The following is a 19,243-nucleotide window of genomic DNA, read 5'->3' as shown; positions in this document are numbered from 1 at the left end:
ATCCTATTTGAAAAGCCTTTTCTAGGCTTCAGCTTCCTGATAGGGCCATGTCTCCCCTCCCGGGGCTCACCTCAAACACAGCTATCCCGAAAGGATGGCTCAGGAAGTCAGGGGAGGAAATCAGCATCTTCCTGTTGCCTCCACTGAGGTCAATGCTGGATAGTTGGTGAAGCTTGGAGTCCACCCAGTACAAGCGCTGGTTCAGCAAATCTTGGGGAGGAAAAAGGACAGGGGATCGGGTCTTGAGTTGGGATCCCAACCAGGATCTCTGCTCCTCTGTGCCCACTTCCCTACTCATATTTCCAGGCCAGGCCTCCCATGGAGGCCAGCCTGGGGCAACCATCCAGAAATACAAGCATGGGCACTATAAGGGGATATAAACACAAGACCCATGGAGCTCCAGATGGTAGTCAGCACCAGGTAGTGGGATAGGCCCCCAATCCAGGGGGAGGCAGGGCTCACCCAGGGTGATTCCATTGGGCCATTCAATGTTGTCTGATACCAGTGTTTGCCGGTCCACACCATTGAGCCCAGACTTCTCGATCTTGGCCTGGTACCCCCAGTCAGACCAATACATGAACCTAAAAGAGAGAAGAACTCAATTGAAATTTTAGTCAGGGGGTGGGGTTAGGGCGGGCTGGGTCACAGGGCTCAATGACCCATTGAATGTTGAAGATTATGCTCAGTGGGGACCGGGAAGGCCTCTGAAATTCATTGGAACCATCGAATCTAAGAGTTAGCAGTTGTGTTAGCTTCCCCTCATCTGAGAGCCCCGAGAGTCCACCCAGCCTCAGCTGAACAGCGTCTGAGCCCCTTTCTCCCACTCCGGCAGCTCTAACTGGAGCCCTAGAGGCCAGAGCAGGAAAGGCCCTCGTCAACCCTCTCTTATTTTCTTGGTCCATAGAGAGGAAAGTGGGCGGCTTACCAGGGGGTCTCACAGCTGGAACTTGGCCCAGGGTTTCTCTCTCTTCTTTCTCGAACGTTTATTGAGTACCTACTGTGTGCTATGCAATGAGCTGAGAGGTTTCACCTCCTGTACTTACAAATGCAGCCATCACTGCCCCTCTACTCCCGTCCCTCTAGAGCAGGCAAATGACCTCTCAGAAATGGAAATCAGTTGTCACTCTCTAGTTTCTAAACTTTATGGTGGTTTCTCCTGTTGCCCTTAAAACAAAATCCCAAATCCTTCCCACAGCTGACAGAGCTCTGCCTGCCTCTTTGGTTGTCTCTCCCACCACCACCCTACCCTTCCAAACCCCACATGTGCCCCATGGGGCTCCAGGGCACCAAGCCTTTATCGGACAGGCCTTCACAGAACCTCAGGCCTCTACCCATCCCCGGGCTCCTTCTGTGTGAACGTCCTTGCTGTACAGAATCTTTCTCTATTAGTAGGTTTGCCCTGTTATCATCTCTGAAAGCACCCATTCTTGCCTTCCTACCACTTATACAATCAGTTATTTCTGTGTGCATTTGGGTGGTGTGGTGTATTTTACTATCTATTGTCCCCACTAGTCTGTAAGCTCCACTGAGGGCAGGCTGTCTGTCTTGTTTCCTCATTGTGTACCTGGCAGGTAGCTCATGTGTGACCCAGAACAGGCTCTTATTTAGTATTTGTTGGACAAAATTATGTTTTCATTCTAGCCCTACCACAGCCCCTGGAGAGTGTAATTAGTCCTATTTTATAGATGAGTAAATTGTGGCTCAGAGGGGTTGACTTCCCTCAGATCACGCTGTTAATAAGTAGTGGGACCAACCTTCAAATTTATATACAAATGCAAGCTGAACTCTAAAGCCTGGAGGCTTCATTCTCTCTAAAACTGCCTCTGCTGAGACCTGGTGTCAGGCCAAGGCTGACCTGGGGCTGGGGGGCTGAGTGCTTCTGTTAGCAGCCGTGGAGTCGCTCTCCACCCATCCCCATTCTGCTCTGTACACCAAATACCTGACCCATGTGTGAACCACATCAACGGGCTTGGCTCCCTAGCCTTCTGACTTCCCGTTGCATTCAGCAAAATGTCTCAGCAGGAGGAAGGAGAGACTGAGGTCAGCGTTGTTCCAGACTCCTCTCTACAAAGTTGCCTCCGGCTGGCTACTGCTCTGAAGATGCTCCTCCTTCCTTCCCAACCCGGGTACCCCTCGCCGCAGGGGTAGGCAGGGGGCCGCAGGCCATTCTCCTACCCCTCAGGCCTAGGGCTGCTAAGGGCTCACTGGTAGGGACAGTGCATCAGACCTCACCCACTCCTCTGTAAACAGTCCCCTTGTGAGCCCTCCTCAAATGATCTGAATTAGGGTGTGCGGTGGGTTTCCTGCTGGGACTCGGACAGATCCACTGGACTGGAGATGGGCTGGGTGAAACCACGTGTGGGGGGACACACAGGGAGCAGGGCTGAAGTGGGGGTTAAGTGAGACGACTCAGCATCAGTAGGGTGCCCGGTCCCATGCTGGGCGCTCCTGTGTGGGCTCATTAAAGCGCAGCTGTCAGTCCCTGCCCAAGGCCTCACGCGTTCTGTCAGGTGCCACCGTGGCCCCCGGCCGCCCTCATTGGAAGAAGAAGGTTTTCTTATCCCCGTTTACAATGAAAGAAACAGTAATAGGAAGAAGCTAGTGATCCTGGTAAACTTAATATGACTACAGCTGCTGAAAAACCATGCCTTCCTGGGACAACCCTCCTGAGGAAGGGAGGGAGGGGGCCTGCTCTGTTCAAAATCACTACCCCCAAAATGGAGGTGTGGCCAGAGCCGGGCAGCCTGGGTGGTGAGGGGCCCAGAGACTGAGGGCCCAGGGGTGGGCAGCCTGGAGAAGAGCAGACCCGGTCCCTTTGGTCCTCATTATCTTGCTGGCTGTCCTGCGGGGCAGGGAGTAACCATGTTTGATGTAACTCCAGAAGCCAATGGAGAAAGTCAAATTTAGGCAGATTTGGGGATCTGAGAAAAAAAAAAAAAAATCCTGAACACTTTCTAATAGACAGAGCTGCCTTGAAAGGAAACGGCCTGTGTGGGAAATAACGAGCTCCCTGTCCAGCCCCAGGAGCTTTTACTAGGCAATCTCTAGAGCCCGACTCTGCTCTGCGATGCACTGATTCTATGATATGATGAGTGAGTGGCAGAGTCCAGGAGAACCCTGGTGACCAGTGCCCAAAGAGCCCTTGGTCAGGGGTTAATAGTCTGAGGGGCCCACACAGACTTTCTTCCCTTGGGCCGTCTGAGTGGCCCAGGGCCTTCCAAAGTCCTCAAGATAGCTCTTATGACAGACACAGGAGGACTGAGTGCCTACTCAGGGAGAATGGAAAGTTTGGGTGGGGACACTCACCCTCTCAGGGGGTCGACTGCGATGGCCCGGGGTTCACTGAGGTCACGGCTGAAGAGAGTGCAGCGGCGGCCGCCATCAATTGTGGCCACAGAGATGGTCTTGTTGCCTGAGTCAGTCCAGTAGATGTGCTTGTGGACCCAGTCCACCGCCAGGCCCTCTGGAGAGTGCAGCTGCTCATCCATGAGGACCTCCTGCTCTGCCGGGTCGCTGGCCTTGTCCATGTAGGCGCTAGGAGCAACCAGAGCTGGCCATGGGGCAGGTGTTCTACCCATGGGTCCATCTGGACCTGCCTGGGCACCCTTTCCCCAGAGCCCCCTCCCCTCTAGGCCATGGCAGTGGATTTTAGAGGAACTTGGCTAGTTCCTGGGCCACCAGGGGCAAGCATACAGGCTTGAATCTGCCACAGCCCCTGGACTGGAGGAGCTCAGTTTAGTGGGGGACAGGGATTTATAGCCAGGGAATCACAGTACAACGTGATTACGGAACGCATCAGAGACTCTAGCAGCCAAGAAACGGAGACTCCATTATCCTGGAGGGCTGGAGGAGGCTCTGTAGTTGAGTCCGGAAAAGACTAGCTCACCAGGAGCACAAGGAACAGAAAGCGGAAGGAATGGCATGTGCGAGTGTCCAGAGGTGTGTGTTCTGGAACAGTGAGGCATTCGGTGGGGGCAGAGCTGAGTATGTGGGATACAGACTGGAAGTAAGTGTAGGCAGGGGCTGCAGGCCATGCTAGGCAGTCAGGATTTTATTCTGGAGGGAGTGACTGAGCAGGTGACAGGTCATGGTCAGAAAGGCATGTTGGATCACTGTGGCACTGATGCACTGGAAGGGGAGGAATGGAGGCAGGGAGGCTGGCTCGGGGATCATTACAGCAGCTGGGTGAGGGATGAAGAGTGTCTGCAGAAAGGCTGTGTCAGTGAGAACGGAGAGAAGGGGCTGAGAACACAGCGGACACTCAGGAGGTAATACTACCAGGACTTTCTGTCTCCCAAATGCTGTTTTTCCCAAGGCTCTCTCCTCCCCCACGTCCTCCCTCTGGTTGATTAGATCCACAGCGCCCACTGCCACCCATAACTCTGACTCTCCCATCCTGACCACTCTCTTAAGCTCCAGACTGTAAAGCCAACCGGCACCCTTGGATGTCCCACAGACACCTTGAACTCAACGTGTCCCAAACTGCCCACCCCCATTCCCCTCCCCTCAGCCAGCCCGAATGGCCCACACCCCACCCGATCCACTGCTCCCAACTCACAGAATGGCAGCACCAGCCACACAATCTCCCAAGCCGGAAATCTGAAACTCCCAGAATGCACCTCCTTCGGCCCCATACCCAGTCTGTCATCAAATCCTGCCTCTTCCAGGCGTAACAGTGGGGCAGATACGGCTCTAGCTGCTTCTGTGTGTGAGTGCAAACTGAGTACGTGTCTGTGTGTTGGGGGTGTGGTAGGCTTCTAGCTGTCAGTGAGTAGCACTTGGTATATCTGCCTCCATCCATCCATCCATCCATCCATCCATCCATTCAACCATCCCATCATTCTTTTAACAGTCTACCCCATGCCTGGTCATTGGCAGTCCTGCCACATGGATCTCAGGACAAAGAAAGTACATGACGTCCAAAAAGGGGCCCGGATAGGGAGGCAGGCTTGTGGGATTTGAGAAAGACCTATGGGAGGACCTCCTTGTGTGTGTGAGGGGCCTTCTGGAGAGCCGAAGTCCACTGCCTCTGGTGTCCGACAAAGTAAAGGGCTGGACCAGGGACAGTGCCATCCAGGAAGAGCTCCCTGACACCCCAGATTGGGTAGGAGGCCCCCTCTGTACTTTTCTCTCAGGATCAGCATAATAGATGTCACTATGTCATGAGTGACAGGTCTGAGTCATCTTTGACTGAGTCATCCCCAGGATCCAACACACAGATACATGGCCCGCTTCAAATGTCCTCACCGAAGCCAGAGCTTCTTCCTTCCTGGCCTGGGGGAACGGTTCCTGTGTCTTGCACTGCCCCGCCGGGCCGCCAGGGGTCAGTCAGAGCCCAGGGGTGTGGGCTCAAAGCTGCTCTCCCCACAGAGCTCTGGGCCTCGGCCAGCCCCGGGGTTGGAGAAGACCTGGCACTTCCATATCCCGTGATCCTGCGTCCTTTCGCAAGTCCCCATCTGTCCCCTGGGGATCCTGGAGGTGGAGGGGGCCCAGAGGCCCCCCCCCTCCTGTCAGGCCCCCGCCCCCGCCCAGGCCTGGCTGCGGGACACCTGCCACTGCTCACCTGTAGATCTTGCGGTAGGAGAGGTCACACCAGTAGATGCGATTGGTGGCAACTTCGACATCCAGTGCCACGACGTTCTTGAGCATGGGGATGAGGCGCGAGTAGTCCCGCTTCACCAGGTCTATCCTCCGCACTTCATGCCGGTTGGTGAAGATCAGCGACGGGCTTCTGCCAGCTAGCACGCGGGAAGGTTGAGAAGACGGGTCAGTGCAAAAGGCGGGGCTTAGGATGCAAAGTACCATACATAACAGAAGGATCTGTATTCTTTTTACTAGACACACACTCCCCCTATTTCCTCCAAGGCTTACACTGAAGGCCTTCTGTGGTGTGACCCCAAGCTCCCTGCCTAGCCTCACCACTCACCCCTAACACACCTTGACTCCAGCCACCAGACCACCTATTATGACCTAGCCACGGTGGGGCCTGGCTGCCTCGGGCCTTTACTCAAGTGGTCCCCTCTACCTAGAATGCACTGCTCCCCAACTCCCCTGCTTAGGGCCCCACTGCAATAGTTCACGAAGGGGCCATGTGAGCATTAAGTGTTTTAGAAAGGGGACTGAGGCTGGAGTGCGAGGATGAACATCAGAACTAGGGTGAGGTTTAAAAGAGAAGACGCAGGCTCAGACTCCTCTCCCTGAAGACTGAGGCTTTAGTTTATGCGGAATGTGTTTGGGGACATGACAACAGATGAAGCTTCAGAGACTGGCAGGGATCAGGAAGGGTCCTGGGAGCTGGGTGCAGAGTTTGCCCTTGACTCTGAAACAGTGGCAGGGATGGGATATGTGCGATATACAGCACAGATTATATACGTGCAATGGAGACAACACACGACTACCCATGCACACACAAGTCGTTTTTAGACTTAGGAGGATATTTTAGGAGATCACTAGTGACCGAGACATTCCTGGCTACTCAGTATGAGGGTCACTACCCCAGAGGCCTGTGAGGGACCAGCACTTAACTCCTGTTTCACTCCTCCAGCCTGGTGTTAGATGTATGGGGCTACTCTCAGGTACCAATACCTGTACCTGGAGCCGCATGGGCCTTTTCCCCGTTTTCCAGCTGACACTTCAGCAGGCCACCTGGTCCCTGTCACTGTGCATCTATGCCAGGCTAATGAGTTCCCTGGGGGCCGGGTAGGTGATGGCCTGTGCCCTGTGTGTGGTGATGGGCCAGGGGAGGGGGGAGGGGAGGACGTGATACCCTCAGAGAGTCCAGAGAACCAGAACTCCGGGTGCAGGACGGAGAAAGGAGAGCCGACTTCAAAGCCCTGCCCCTGACTGTGCCATTTTCCTCATCCCAAAACGAGAGCAGCGACACTATCCTCTGGAAGCCAGGAGCTGGGTTACAGGGTATCTTGAGGCCGTTTCTACGGAGAGAGGTCTGTGATTGGAACCCAGTGTGCGGATGGTTGGGATTTTTGTGTGACTGCACTTTAGATGTTCCTCTGCGGGCCTCGTGATTTCAGGGCAGTTGTGGGTTGTTTCCACTGCACGTACATAATCCGCGTGTGGATGACACGCGCCCCACGTGGGGGACTGGGGGGCGGCGAGAACAGGCTGCACGTGGCGCATGAGGTGCTAACGTGTTGCGTCTGGCGCTGTTGGGGTACGTTTTGGGGTTTGCAGGCTTCGTGTCCCTTACTGCGGCCGCTGTCCTGTTACAATCCGCACACTGCGCATCGTATGTGCGCATCTGAGCTCCAGACTCGTACGTCCAGCTGCCTCCTCACTACCTCCGCTCGGATGTCAGAACGGCTTTCTTGGAAACTCAGCATGCCCAAATCAATGTACTGTTCTCCCAACCCTGCTTCTCGCACCATCTTTCCCAGCTCCATAAATAGCAATCCTGTTTCCCCAGTTGTTTGGCCAAAAACCTTGCAGTCATCTTTGATTTTTTTTTTTTAACTCTCACATCCCACTTTCAATTGGTATGTGAATCCCGTTGCTTCAGAGTATGTCCAGTCTGTCTGCTTCGCACTGTTCACACTGCAACACCCTGGTCCAAGCCACCATCTCTTCTGGGTTATGGCCCAAAACCTCTTCAATGGTTTCCCTGCTCCCTCCTGTGCCCCCTACGGCCTCCTCCCAGCACAGCAGCCACAGGAAGCCTGTGGAAATGGAAGGCACAGCACACCCCTCCTCTACTCAAAACCCTCCAAGGCTTCCCCTTGGCTTGGGGTGAAATCGAGAGTCAGCCCTGACAATGGCCTAGAAGGCCCTGTGATCGGCCCGGAGTCACCTCGTTGACTTCATCTCCTATGCTCCTTGCCCCAGCGACGCCGGCTTCCACGCTGTCATCCGAACACACCACACACGCTCTGGCCGTAGGGCCTTTGCACTTGCTGTCCCTTTGGCCTGAAGTGTGGCTCTTGCAGGTAACTGCACAGCTCCTTCCTTCACCTCCTCTCATGCAGGTCATTCCTTGACCGCTCCATCTAAAACCGTGGCCCTGCCTGCCACCCCGCGCCCCAGACTTCCCTCTCCCCTTCTCCACAATGTGTTCCTCCTTAACCATGACCACCGTCTGCCATGCTCTCTATTTTACTTATTGATCAGATTTCTTGTCTGTCCCATCCACCAGGATGTAAGTCCCGGGAGGGCACACAGGGATCCGTGTCTGCTTTGCTTACTGCCGAATGCCCCGTGCCTACGACAACGTGTCGGCCTGCGCACGTCACACGCTCCACGGGGACTATCTGTGCTGTGTGCGTCGTCTGCACGGGCCAGTGTGCGTCTATACGCTGCGCGTGCTGCATGTGCCATCTCTGCAATCCCGGGTGGCTCTGGGCAGGGTCTGTGTGGGCGTTCGTGTGCAATGTGCTGTGTGTATGAGGTATACTTAGCGTCCGAAGTGCTTCGTGTGTGTGTGCGCGCGCGCACCCGTATACCCATCTGCTCCACACATAGGTGGCAGCAGGCTGCTTCCTGTGTCCCCTCGGGGCTGCCCCCGTGCCCCCCACCTTGGGGTGCCCATACCAACAGCCTTGCAGTTCTTGGTCAGCGTGTCCATCTCGTAGCCAGGGTGGCACTCGCACTTGAAGTAGCCCTTGTAGTTGACACAGATCTGGCTGCAGGCATCGGGGTCCTCACACTCGTCAATGTCTGGGGGGGCGGAACGCAGGTCAGAACCGGCAGGGCGCTCCGCCTCTGCCTGGGGGGGGCGGGGGGCGGTGAGGGGAGGGTCTCACCGCCGCAGGTCTTCTGGTCTAGGAGCTGGTAGCCTGCTGGGCATGTGCACTCAAAGCCGATCTTGAGGTCTGTGCAGATGTGGGAGCAGCCGCCATTGTTGTACAGACACTCGTTCAGCCCTGGGGAGGGACACAGGCTCCTGAGGGTCCAGGAGCCCGGGCTAGGGTGGGGGCAGGGCAGGGGTTGGGCCCAGGGCTGAGGCAGAGACTCAGGGCAGCAGGACCCTCACAGAGCCAGGATGCTGAGCCGCGGCGTCAGTAACCAGGTGACTGGGCAAGAGGAGGCTCCGGGCCGGACACAAAGACAGGGACAGAGTGGAACTCAGGTCCTTTGTCTCCCAGGTCAGGGCTCTGTCTACCTGGAGGCTGGAGGCAGTTAGGCCGCCTAAGGTCTCTCCTTTCACAAACACGGGTCTCACCTCCTCCTTCCTCGTGACCTCATCGTGCGGGGATCACCCCCAACCCTCAGGATACATTAAGAAACCCTTCTGAAATGCCCTTGCTTAAACATCTACAGCCTCTAGGAGCCCCCTTCCTTCTTAGGAGAGCCTTCCTCACTAGACTGGCCTTCCTAAAGCTTCTGCTCCCTCCCCTCTGCTGGGTGGGGTTGGCCAGAGTCTGATGGCTCCCTCAGAATCTCCTTAAAGCACTGATTTCTGGTGCCCTGCCATTCAAGTGCCTTCCTCTGGACACATGTCCCTCCCTGGACAGGGCCCAGGGCTAGTCTGCTGTTGCCCAGAGGGAGTCTGAACAACAAAGGCTGTCCCCACTGAGCTTGTGGTTATCTAAGACCCCAGCCTTTTCTACACAGAGCTGCTGCTCGGTCAGTTCTCTCCTACCACGTAATATGATGGATTATTTCCACCTTCTCCCCTCTCAGCACCTGTCCCTCTTCCTACACTCAGTCACAGGCCTGGTCCTGGGAGTACCAACTGCTGCAGGGGCTGAAGGGATGCCAGGAGCTCATCTGGTCTCCCCATCCTCCGTTCCCTCGTCCCCTCTGGCAGAGTCCTAGGGGAGGTTAGGGAGGCCAGCACCAAGGCTCACCATGTTCTCACAGCATCTTCTGGGCTTTGGAATCACAGGTTAATTCTGCAAGCCAAGAGAAGGTGCCCTGCCACCCTTCTACCCACCGGGCTCATGCACCGCCACTCCAGACAAGCCAAGCAGAGCTGAGCTAAGCGAGCTGTGGCCATGCACACAGCTGGTCTGAGCGGCCCACCCCAGGCCATGCACAGCTGTGGGTGCCCCACCTGCAGCCTGAGCCATGCAGAGGGATGATTCCCCTTTACCCCTGGGCCTCCTCCTGTTTCCCCGGGATGCTGGTGGAACTGAAAGAACAAGATCACAGCAACCCCATGACTGGAGGGTCTGGCAGGGGGGACTCAGCCCAGAGTCCCCTGGGATGGGCTGAGCCACGGCAGCTTTGAAGGGCTCTCTGTGGGGCACCACCTCCAGAAATCTTCCGTCACTCCACGCCTTCCCTGACCTCTCCTTACTGTATTATTCCCTCAGTGCCATCCATCCACCTGCTCACCGCTCACTCACCGCCTCATTCATGCACCACTCACTGCCACCCCCCACCCCCCGTAGGTAGCAGCAACTCAACAGCTGTATTTACTGAGCACTTGACAGACTAGCATATGTAGGATGGCTCTGAAAAGGGAAAAGGGAGAGCTCGAAGTGGCTCAGGTTTCTCTGAAAGAGAAAAGCACAGAGTCCTCTAGCGCGGAGGTGCATCCGGGCGAGAGAATGAGAGTGGGTCCGGACCTTGTTGACCCTGCTCTGGAAGGCCAGCACCAAGGCAGAGGCCGGAGGGGATCCCCTGGGCCTCCCCAATTCATCTAGCCTGGAGGTGATTCTGCTGGGTGCTTGCAGGGGAGGAGGGGGCTGGTGGTCCAGAGGCCGCCATGGAAGGAAGGGCAGAGTCACTCTCCCCAGCACATGCGCGTCCCTGCATGCATGCTCACACACACCAGCAGATGTGCGGAGGCAGCGGCAGGTCCGTGGACTCCACAGACACGTTCACACGGATGCAGGGACCCACAGAGACCCGACTAGCGGTTCCCTTGCCTTACTCAGAGGAGGAGCCATGGACACAGACTTTGGCCTCTCCCCCACACAGAGACACAAATACATGCATACATACTGCTCTTAGGTGTGTCATGCAAAAGACCAAAAAGAAGAGATTCAGTAGGTTAGCAGTCCCTGGCTAACTCCAAATCTGGGTGGGGTGGGGGGCTAGGCTCAGTTGCTTCCACTTCCCTATCCTCTTTTGCCTGGGTTCCTTCCTCTGGGACTTTTCCCGGCAGGGCCTCTGAGAGAGCAGGTGGGCCCAAGAGGAGTGTCTGTCCTGCCAGCTCAGGTGCAGCCTGAGTGACCTTCACCCAACCACTCTTCCTTTCAAAATCAATTTTAAAATCTCCAGCAGGGGTGGAGACATGCTGCTTCTGGGGAGTTCTAGAGAATGAAACTCCCTGGAGTGCCCAGGAGGGGAGGTGCTGAGTGAAAATGGGTCTGTCAGGAAGGTAGGGTTTGATCTAGGCTCTGTCCTCCCAGGAATTCTCTGTCCAAACCCCTGAGCTCAGAAATGAACCTTCGTGGAGCCCACACTGGGTTTCCAGCATGTTCTGTGGGATGCCCACCTCACCTACAGCCCAGACTCTCCCGTTCTTTTTAGCCTGGAACCCACCCTGACAGCTCTAGCCCCTTACTCGTGCCCAGCCTATAAGTCTTGCCTCCCAGAAAGTCCAAGCTCCTTGGGAATAGAGGGTAGCAGGCAGGTAGCCAAGTGAGGTGCATCCCAAGGCCACCTGGCTCAGGCCAGGCCTGAGTGAGGATAAGGCAGACCTTGGGATGCACCTCACTTGGCTACCTGCCTGCTGTCCCCTACCTCTCCCTCTGCAGGGATTCCTGCAGTGGGCTGGAAGGCCTCAGAGGCCAGGGCCCTGGCTAGTTCAGCAAGACAGAAATCACTGAGGAGGAAAGTTTCAGAGGGAGCATACACTCAGAGGTCTGAATGTGGAAGGAGTGAGGAGGAGAGACCGAGTTTGTGAGAGGAAGCATAACTGAGCGTCTGGGTTGGAAAGGAAAGGCAGCTCGATTTGCAGAGATGCAGAATGAGGCCCCAGAGGCAGAGTCCCGCCTGAGGCCACAGGACAGCGCACGAGTCCAGAGAGAGGGTCAGAGCAGAATGTGTGCAGAGGGGCAGGCATAGGCCTCGGCACAGATGCCAGGAGGGGGCTGGGCGGGGGGGGGGGTCAGTCCAGCAGCCAGAAGGAGACAGGTACTGTACCACACTCTTTCAGAGGCTCATCCGACCAGTCCCGGCAGTCTCTCTGAGCGTCACACACTTTCCCGCCGTCCACGCACTCGCCACTCTTACACTGAAATCTGCGGGGACCCTCACATGTTGACTCTGTCGGGCCGGACAAGAGAGTGGACAGGACCTGTGAGACCTTGGGCAGGGAGGGCTAGGCTGGTCTAGGTCCATGGGAGGCGAGCCAAGCTCCAGCCCCAGTACCCACTAGTCTCTAGAGGACCCAGGACAGACAGGTGAATACAGGGCTGGTGGGAGCTCTGATCTCAGAAGGGCGGGACCCCAGGGATAATCAGGATACCCAAGCATCATCTAGCTGGGTGAGGCGGGGGGCGGGGGTGGTCTGTGCCTGATCTGGCAGTACTGGGCCCTGAGAGAGAAAAGCAGGAGCCCTACAGAGACCCCGGGGACTGGACTGACCATCTGAGGGCCACCTGTGCCCTAGAGGCCCTGCATAGGGGAGGCCACCTCACTGCCCAACCTTTTATCCATTTCCCCAGATGACCTATGGTCAGGGTCCTGGCTCCTGCAAGTGGGGAGTGATGACCAGAGAGTCATCTGAGAATGAAGGGCGTTCCCTGGGGACGGAGGCTCAGCTAACACTGGGAAAGAAGCCACTCGGAGGCTTGGGCGTGGACAAATGGTGGGGATGGACTTCCTGCAGTGCCTTTTCATGTCCCCCTAGGCCTCTTTTAGCTTTTGCAAAGTCCTTTAAAATCCTGTTCTGGGGCCAGTAGGACCGCAGGGAGTAATTTAGGGGCAAGTGATGCTCTGGGGGAAGACACATCCTAGGGACCAAGGGGAGACCTCTCTGAACTCTGCTCTCCCTGGAGCCGGGAGAGCTCAGGGCTCTCTCAGGGAGGGTGTCGCCCCTCTGCCTCCAACCCCACGCACCCTGCAGGCAGCCAGCTTCATCACTCCCGTCCGGACAGTCCTGTTCCTGGTTGCAGCGCTTGATCGTAGGGACACAAGTCCCATCCCCACACTGGAACTCGTCCCCACGGCAGGTCCCCAGAGCTGCCAGGAGAGGGCAAAGAGGGAGGGTCAGGGCCAATGTGGTGTTGGGACAGCTCTCCTCGCGCAGTCCCCAGCCCCAGCCCATATCCACCCTCAGCAAGAACAGAACCAGTAGCTGAGCTTGGGAGTCCTCAAAGGACACCTGGCCAGGGCACTTGCAGCATACAGATAGGGAGACTGAAGCTCAGAGAGGGGGAAGGCCTCACCCAGGATCACACAGCACTCTGGCTGGCAGAGCCAGGGCTGAAACTCAGGTCTCCTGTCTTCTCACCCACCGCCTCTCCCCAGGGCCACCTGCCCACAACAGACCCATGGCCTTCTTTTGAGTGTTGGTGCTCATTACTTAACGACTTCATCCCTTCAGCAAACCCTTCCTGAGCGCCGTCTGCATGCCGGGCACTATGTGGGACGTGGAGAACCCAGAGACTACTGGGAGGCTCCCCATCCCCTAGGAGCTCAAGGGGCCCGAGGGAGGTTGAGGAATGAACAGATGACATCACAGCATAGGCTGTGCTGCAGGAGAGGGTGGCTCAGGGTAGCCCAGGGGGAGAGACCCAGCCCAGCTGGGAGGATTGAGGCCATGAAGGACAAGCAGGCCCAGCAGGTAGGAAGGGCAGGGGCAACTCCTGAGCCTACCTGGGTCTCTGGCACTGGGGCTAGCAGGTGAATGCCTGAAATGGGCAAGGGCAGGGGGTGGGAGGCAGGACAGGGAGGGCGGGACCGGAGAAGACCCTGGGCCTCTGGGTTCGGACCTGAGCTGCGGAACTTAGGAGCCTGGGGACCTCCAACTGAGGGCTCCACCTTCCCCAAGCCCGCATCCCACCGTAACCCAGGTAACCAGGGCGGCGGGGGCTTACGGCAGTCGGCCTCGTCCGACTTGTCCTTGCAGTCGCGGTCGCCGTCGCAGCGCCAGCCCAGGTGCACGCACTCGCCGCTGCGGCAGGCGAACTGGGCGGCGGCGGCGCAGGCGGCGGGCGCGGCCGTGGCCCCGGGGCCCGCGCGGCCGCACAGCTCGGCCGCCTCGTCCGAGCGGTCCTCGCAGTCGAACTGGCGGTCGCAGACCCAGCGCTCGGGGATGCAGGCGCCGCCGCCGCCGCCGCAGCGGAACTCGCGGGGCCCGCAGGCCGGGTCGGCGCAGCCGCGCTCGTCGCTGCCGTCGCCGCAGTCGTCGTCGCCGTCGCACACGAACACGGCGGCCAGGCAGGAGCGGTTGCTGCACTGGAACTCGTGCGGGGCGCACACTGCGCGGGACAGAGAGCCGGTCGGCCCTGCTGCGGGGGCCCTGAGGCTCGCCCTCAGGCCGCAGGCGCCCTGCGGGGGGCGGGGGACTTCCGATCCGGGGCCATGCACGGGGACCTGGGGCGACGCGCCTGCCCCTCCCTGAGCCTCGCAGCCTCACTGGGAGCGAGCATTCCCGCCCCGCGGCGGCCAGCATTGCGGCGGGGCGCTGCCCGTCTCCAAGGGCCTCGTGATGGTCCCAGGAAATGATACCGGACGGGACACCGACCCTTCCCCCAGGCACGAGGTCTGGGGCTGTTTCCTGAGGGCAAGGCTCTGGCCCTGCCCCACCCCCATGTGCCCACACATCCCGGCTCAGTCCCCTGGTCTGGCGTCCAAGGCCACTGGCCCGGAGCCACTGCCCTACCCGAACACCTCAGCCGCACACACCCTGGCTTCACCCATACTAGACCATTCGCCCACCTGCTCACCTCCAGGCCTTCACCCAAGCTCTTCCCCTCTGCCCACTTCCTGTCTCTTCCTGCCCACCACTGTCTCTGCATTTCGCAGTGACGAGTTCTCATCCTTCAGGGGCCCGAAGTCCACCTCTTTTATAACACACTGTACGCGCTCCTACTTGGGAAGCCTCCCTCTCCCTCTGTTCTCCTTCTGCGTGCCCTTCACAGCATGCTCAAGTGTCTGGGTCTCATGTCCTGTCTCCTTCACGACTACTGCATGGGGACCGGCTCTGAGACCCAGCTTCGACCGGAGGGCCTGGCACAGAGGTCCCTGCAGGGGGCGGGTGTGGAGTGAACGGGTGCAGGGCCAGCGAGGGTATGCATGTGCAGTAGTTAAGGGCACAGGTCAGTGGCCCTTCCTGGGGCCCTGGGTTTCCTCTCTCTAGTGAGCAACTCAGCTCAGAGGCTGGGAGGGCTTTGGAGACCACCAGCCCAACTGCTAGTTTATAGATGGGGAAACTGAGGCCCAGAGAGGAGCAACTTGCCCAGAGTCACACAGAACCAGAACCCAGGTTTGGGGCTCTTCCCTCCTACTCTGACCCCTCTCAGCTTTCTGGTTTGCTCCTCCTTTCCTGGAGTGTAGGCAGTTATCAGAGCAGAGCAGCGACCTCCTCATCTCCTCCCTTCTTCATTCCTTACACAGAGGCCATGGATACGCCTGGGGGCTGCAGCCTTGGGTTAACATGGTGGTGGCAGCACCCGATCTTTCCATGTGGGGGCGCCAAGAGTCTGTTTTTTATTTTCTGATAGAAAAATGTCATTTTTCATTGTTATTGAACATAAAATAGAATGATGTCTTCAGTTTCACAATGTAGGCAGCTCATCATGTGTTGCTGACAGCTCTATCAAGTTTCTGACAGCTGCATTTTCCCCCCTTCTGGGCTTTTGGGATGTTGGGGCACTGGTGGGGAAAGCACACACTACCTTGTGATGTCTGCCCCTCAAGATTACGCAGATGCCTAGATTAGCTCCTCACTTTCCTGCCAGACTCAGCTTGCATGTGTCTGGGGGGGAGGACTCACTAAGTCACTTCCTTACACTGAGCTCTCCCTGAGGCTTTAAAGTTGACAATAGCTTCAAGAGCCATATTCTCAGACCTGCATCCAGAGACCCCACTCCCAGCACTCCCAACTGGAAGCAGCTCTGGGGAGGGAGAGAAGGAAGAATTCTTTCTCCTCTGCCCAGGTGGTTGGGAGCTGTAGCAGAGACGTCCAGTAAGACCTTCGAACCACCCTCCCCTGTCTCGCATAATTAATGAGGAACATGCCTGCCACCACATGGCCTAGTTAGAGATACTCCCACCCCATGCAATAGCGGCTGATGGCCCTTAGAGCTGAGGAAGCATCTGATTATGGGGTGGTGGGGGGGAGTAAGGAGGGAAGAGGATTCTCATTGGCCATCGAAGCCCCGCAAAATTATCACAGCTGAGGAAACAAGCCAGTGCCATCACTAGGGCTTTGAAACTGCCTGCCAGGATCTCCCCCCATACCCAGATGCTTCCTGCTTCAGACACATCAGAACTCCAGACTTGGAATCTAGAGTGCTGTGTGACTCAGAAGCCTCCGGAGAGATGGCATTTCCCCCGGGCCAGGGAGGATGGATAGGATGTAAATATAGAGGCTGGAGGAGGGAGTGCGGTGGGAGGCAGTGGTGGGTGAGTGCCTGGCAAAAGCCCACACAATACCCCATAATACCCCAAACCACCCATATCTCAGCCCAGCCTTGCAGCCTAGTTATTGACAGCCAGTCTGTCTCTCCTATTAATCATGAGCTCCCGGAGGAAGGAGTGTGTAGGATTCACCTCATCATCCCTTCCAGAGCCTGGCTCCAGGCCTGGCACACAGTAGGTGTCCATCCAATTGCATAGCCCCACTGGCCCCGGACCTGCTGGCCTGCTCCCGGGGAAGGAGATAATCCTGTGTTTGAAGCTCAGTGATGTGGAACTGCCCCAGTGACCAGTTCCATCTGTTCCTGCTGAGGCTGCTGGGGGTCTTCCCGCCCTGTGACTTTCGTGCTCGAGTCTGAGATTTCAGCATCAGACGTCCTTCACACTTCAGGAGTCTGCCCCTCCCCCCCCCCCCAGCACCTCCAGCGCCCTGGCTGGGGAGGCCACCATTACTCCCCAAGGCCCAGCCCTGGCCCCCAGCCCTTGCTCAGGGGTCGGTGGAGACGGATGGGATGGATGAGCAGATGTCAGATATGATAAAAATACTCCTGGGCTTGGCTGTCCAGAGCCGGGTTTGAATCTCAGTTCCACCACTCAGCCTTGGGCGCTTTTCCTCGCTTGTCTGAGCCTCAGTTCCCTCACCCATAAAATGGGGATGAGAATGGCTGCTCGTGCGGTGGTTGTAAGGATGAAAGCAGGAAACGTCTCTCCAGAGCGCCTGGCCATTACTAGTGTCCGGATCATTACCCTTTCCTCTCCACCCCCCGAGCCCCGAGAGAAGGCCCCTCCCGGAAGGGACTACTGCTCCCCGAGGCTGCCTGACCACCCTGCAGACCTGGGACCTAACCCGACTCACAGGTGGCACAGCCGGCCTCGTCCGCTCCACTTTCGCAGTCCTTCTCCCCGTCGCAGCGCCACGAGGCGGGCACACACTTGTGGCTGGCAGGTCCACAGCTCAGCTTCTCTGCAGGACACACCTGCTTGGCTGAGGAGACAGACACACGCGCATGGCTTAGCCAAGGAGGACACGGGGCATGGCGCCAACCAGTCCTCCGGCTGGACTCCAGCCACCCGGCCCGAGGCCCTGGGAATCCGTCAGGGCCTCCCTGCCCCGGGTCCCAGTTTCTTCATCTGAGAAGCAGCCTCTGTCTGCCCCTAAGACCCTCGGAATCCTACATTCTCACCACTCCCTGCCTAACGCCCTTTCATGGGCCCTTGGTCCCTGGCCCTCAAGCCCCTCCTCGATCCAGCCTGCCCTGTCTGCCTCACCAGCCCCACCTCCCGCCCTCCAAACATCCCCTTTGAGCTCCAGCAACACAACATTGCCATGCCCTGCATGCTTCTCTGCCATTTCCCCGCCGTGTGCCCTGGGGTGAAATATGCCCCAGTCGGGCCTCAGTTTGGCACATCAGTGACTCCATGATCTGAACGTGTGGATGTGGAGGGCTCACCAAGGCCGCAGCAGCTGCCCAGGTAAGCCCCGCCCCCTGCTGTCCCCGCCCCCAGCGATGGTGCCGAGTCTGCTGTAGAAAGCGGTGCTGTGCGTGCAGCAGGGCCCAGCGGGACCACACAGCTATAATTACTGCAGCGGCAATCAGAGGCTGACTCAATCAGGGGCCTGGAGCCCCAGGGCTGATTCTCAATTTGGAAGAAAGAATGAGATCCCTGATCAGGGCTGGGGACAGCTCTCATCCTGAGCGGCCCAGGATGACCCACGTGACAGACCCAGCCGTGACAGACACATTTCAGACCTCTGCGGCTGGCTCCCTGCTACCTTCCAGGGCGTAAACTCAGTCGTCGCTCAGATGTGCCAGGCACAGAGCTAGATACTTAATCCGCACAATTGCCCAGCAGGATGAGGATTATGTCGAGGCCTCCAGCGTGGAGGTCGAGGGCAGGGGCTCTAGAACCTGGCTTCCTGGGCATGGATTTGGTCACTCACTGGCTATGTGACCTTAGTCAACAGTCCTCATCTTGGTGCCAACAGAGTGGGAATGATACTATTCCCTAAGTTAATGTCTGTAAGGCCTTTAGAAGAACGCCCAGCCCAGTGCTCACTATCCACTGTAATTCTCCAAATGAACAGATGAGGATTTGTTTATTCACTTGGTGAGTATCTACTAAGTGCTGCCGGGTACGAGACCTGGCGGTAAGCACTGGGCACTAGTCACACAGCTGCTAAGACCCGAGTGAGGACTCAAAGTCAGCTGTGTCTGACGCCACACACTTGGCACAGTCTGTTGCACCTGCCAGCGGGGGGGGGGGTCACTCATGCCTCCCCCTCAATTTTGCCCCGTCATCTCAGACCAGTTTCCCCTTCTCTGACTTTCATAGATGGGATGGCAGGGCACAAGAGATGGAGAAAAGGGGTAAGATGGGGCAGGGGGCAGGTGTTGGAGGCAGGGCCCCCAAGACACTACTATGCCAAGGGAGAGAAGTACCTGGGACCCCAGAGTTCTTCCTAGGAATACATTTCGTGAAACAGGAGGCAACCCACTGGGAATACAGGATTCATGGGATTCATTTTTTAGAACATTCCCCTTCACAAATAACTGTTGCATAGAGCCCTAGAGAGTGCGGACTCTCCAAGATCTTTTGAGGTTTTAGTTGTCCTGAATGTGGACATCAGGCAGCCTTGGGGCCATAGTGCAGGGTGGTGAAGGAGGTCTGGCTGCTGGGAGGTGGGGCCCTTCCAGAGCCCTTCTATCACCCGCACACCGCAGGACCCCCGGAAGCACATGAGGGTGCTGAA

At 57.4% G+C, this 19,243-nt stretch overlaps 1 protein-coding gene across 11 annotated transcripts in view; it reads right to left on the bottom strand.

Moving 5' to 3' along the window:
* Positions 1–19,243, bottom strand: part of LRP8 (LDL receptor related protein 8) — a 76,066-nt gene that overhangs the window by 15,207 nt on the left and 41,616 nt on the right. For 3 of the 11 annotated variants that reach the window (XM_064589125.1, XM_045897661.3, XM_064589126.1), the window contains exons 4-13: positions 17,348–17,476; positions 13,947–14,330; positions 12,967–13,089; positions 12,049–12,171; positions 8,754–8,873; positions 8,542–8,667; positions 5,564–5,738; positions 3,307–3,534; positions 463–581; positions 71–210 (exon numbers count right to left, since the gene is read on the bottom strand). In XM_064589125.1, coding sequence (XP_064445195.1) covers positions 71–210; positions 463–581; positions 3,307–3,534; positions 5,564–5,738; positions 8,542–8,667; positions 8,754–8,873; positions 12,049–12,171; positions 12,967–13,089; positions 13,947–14,330; positions 17,348–17,476 — 1,667 coding nt within the window. Of the gene's footprint in view, positions 1–70; positions 211–462; positions 582–3,306; positions 3,535–5,563; positions 5,739–8,541; positions 8,668–8,753; positions 8,874–10,006; positions 10,085–12,048; positions 12,172–12,966; positions 13,090–13,946; positions 14,331–17,347; positions 17,477–19,243 lie in introns of all 11 variants that reach the window. The other 8 variants (XM_045897662.3, XM_045897660.3, XM_064589129.1 and 5 more) reach the window with 6 other exon arrangements.

The sequence above is a fragment of the Mirounga angustirostris genome, unplaced genomic scaffold (assembly GCF_029215605.1).
Source record: "Mirounga angustirostris isolate CCGP_5_RB_7025 unplaced genomic scaffold, mMirAng1.0.hap1 SCAF_4, whole genome shotgun sequence".
NCBI lineage: Eukaryota > Metazoa > Chordata > Mammalia > Carnivora > Phocidae > Mirounga > Mirounga angustirostris.
The sequence above is the reverse complement of the archived record's forward strand: the minus strand, read 5'-3'. Positions and strand labels throughout refer to the sequence as shown.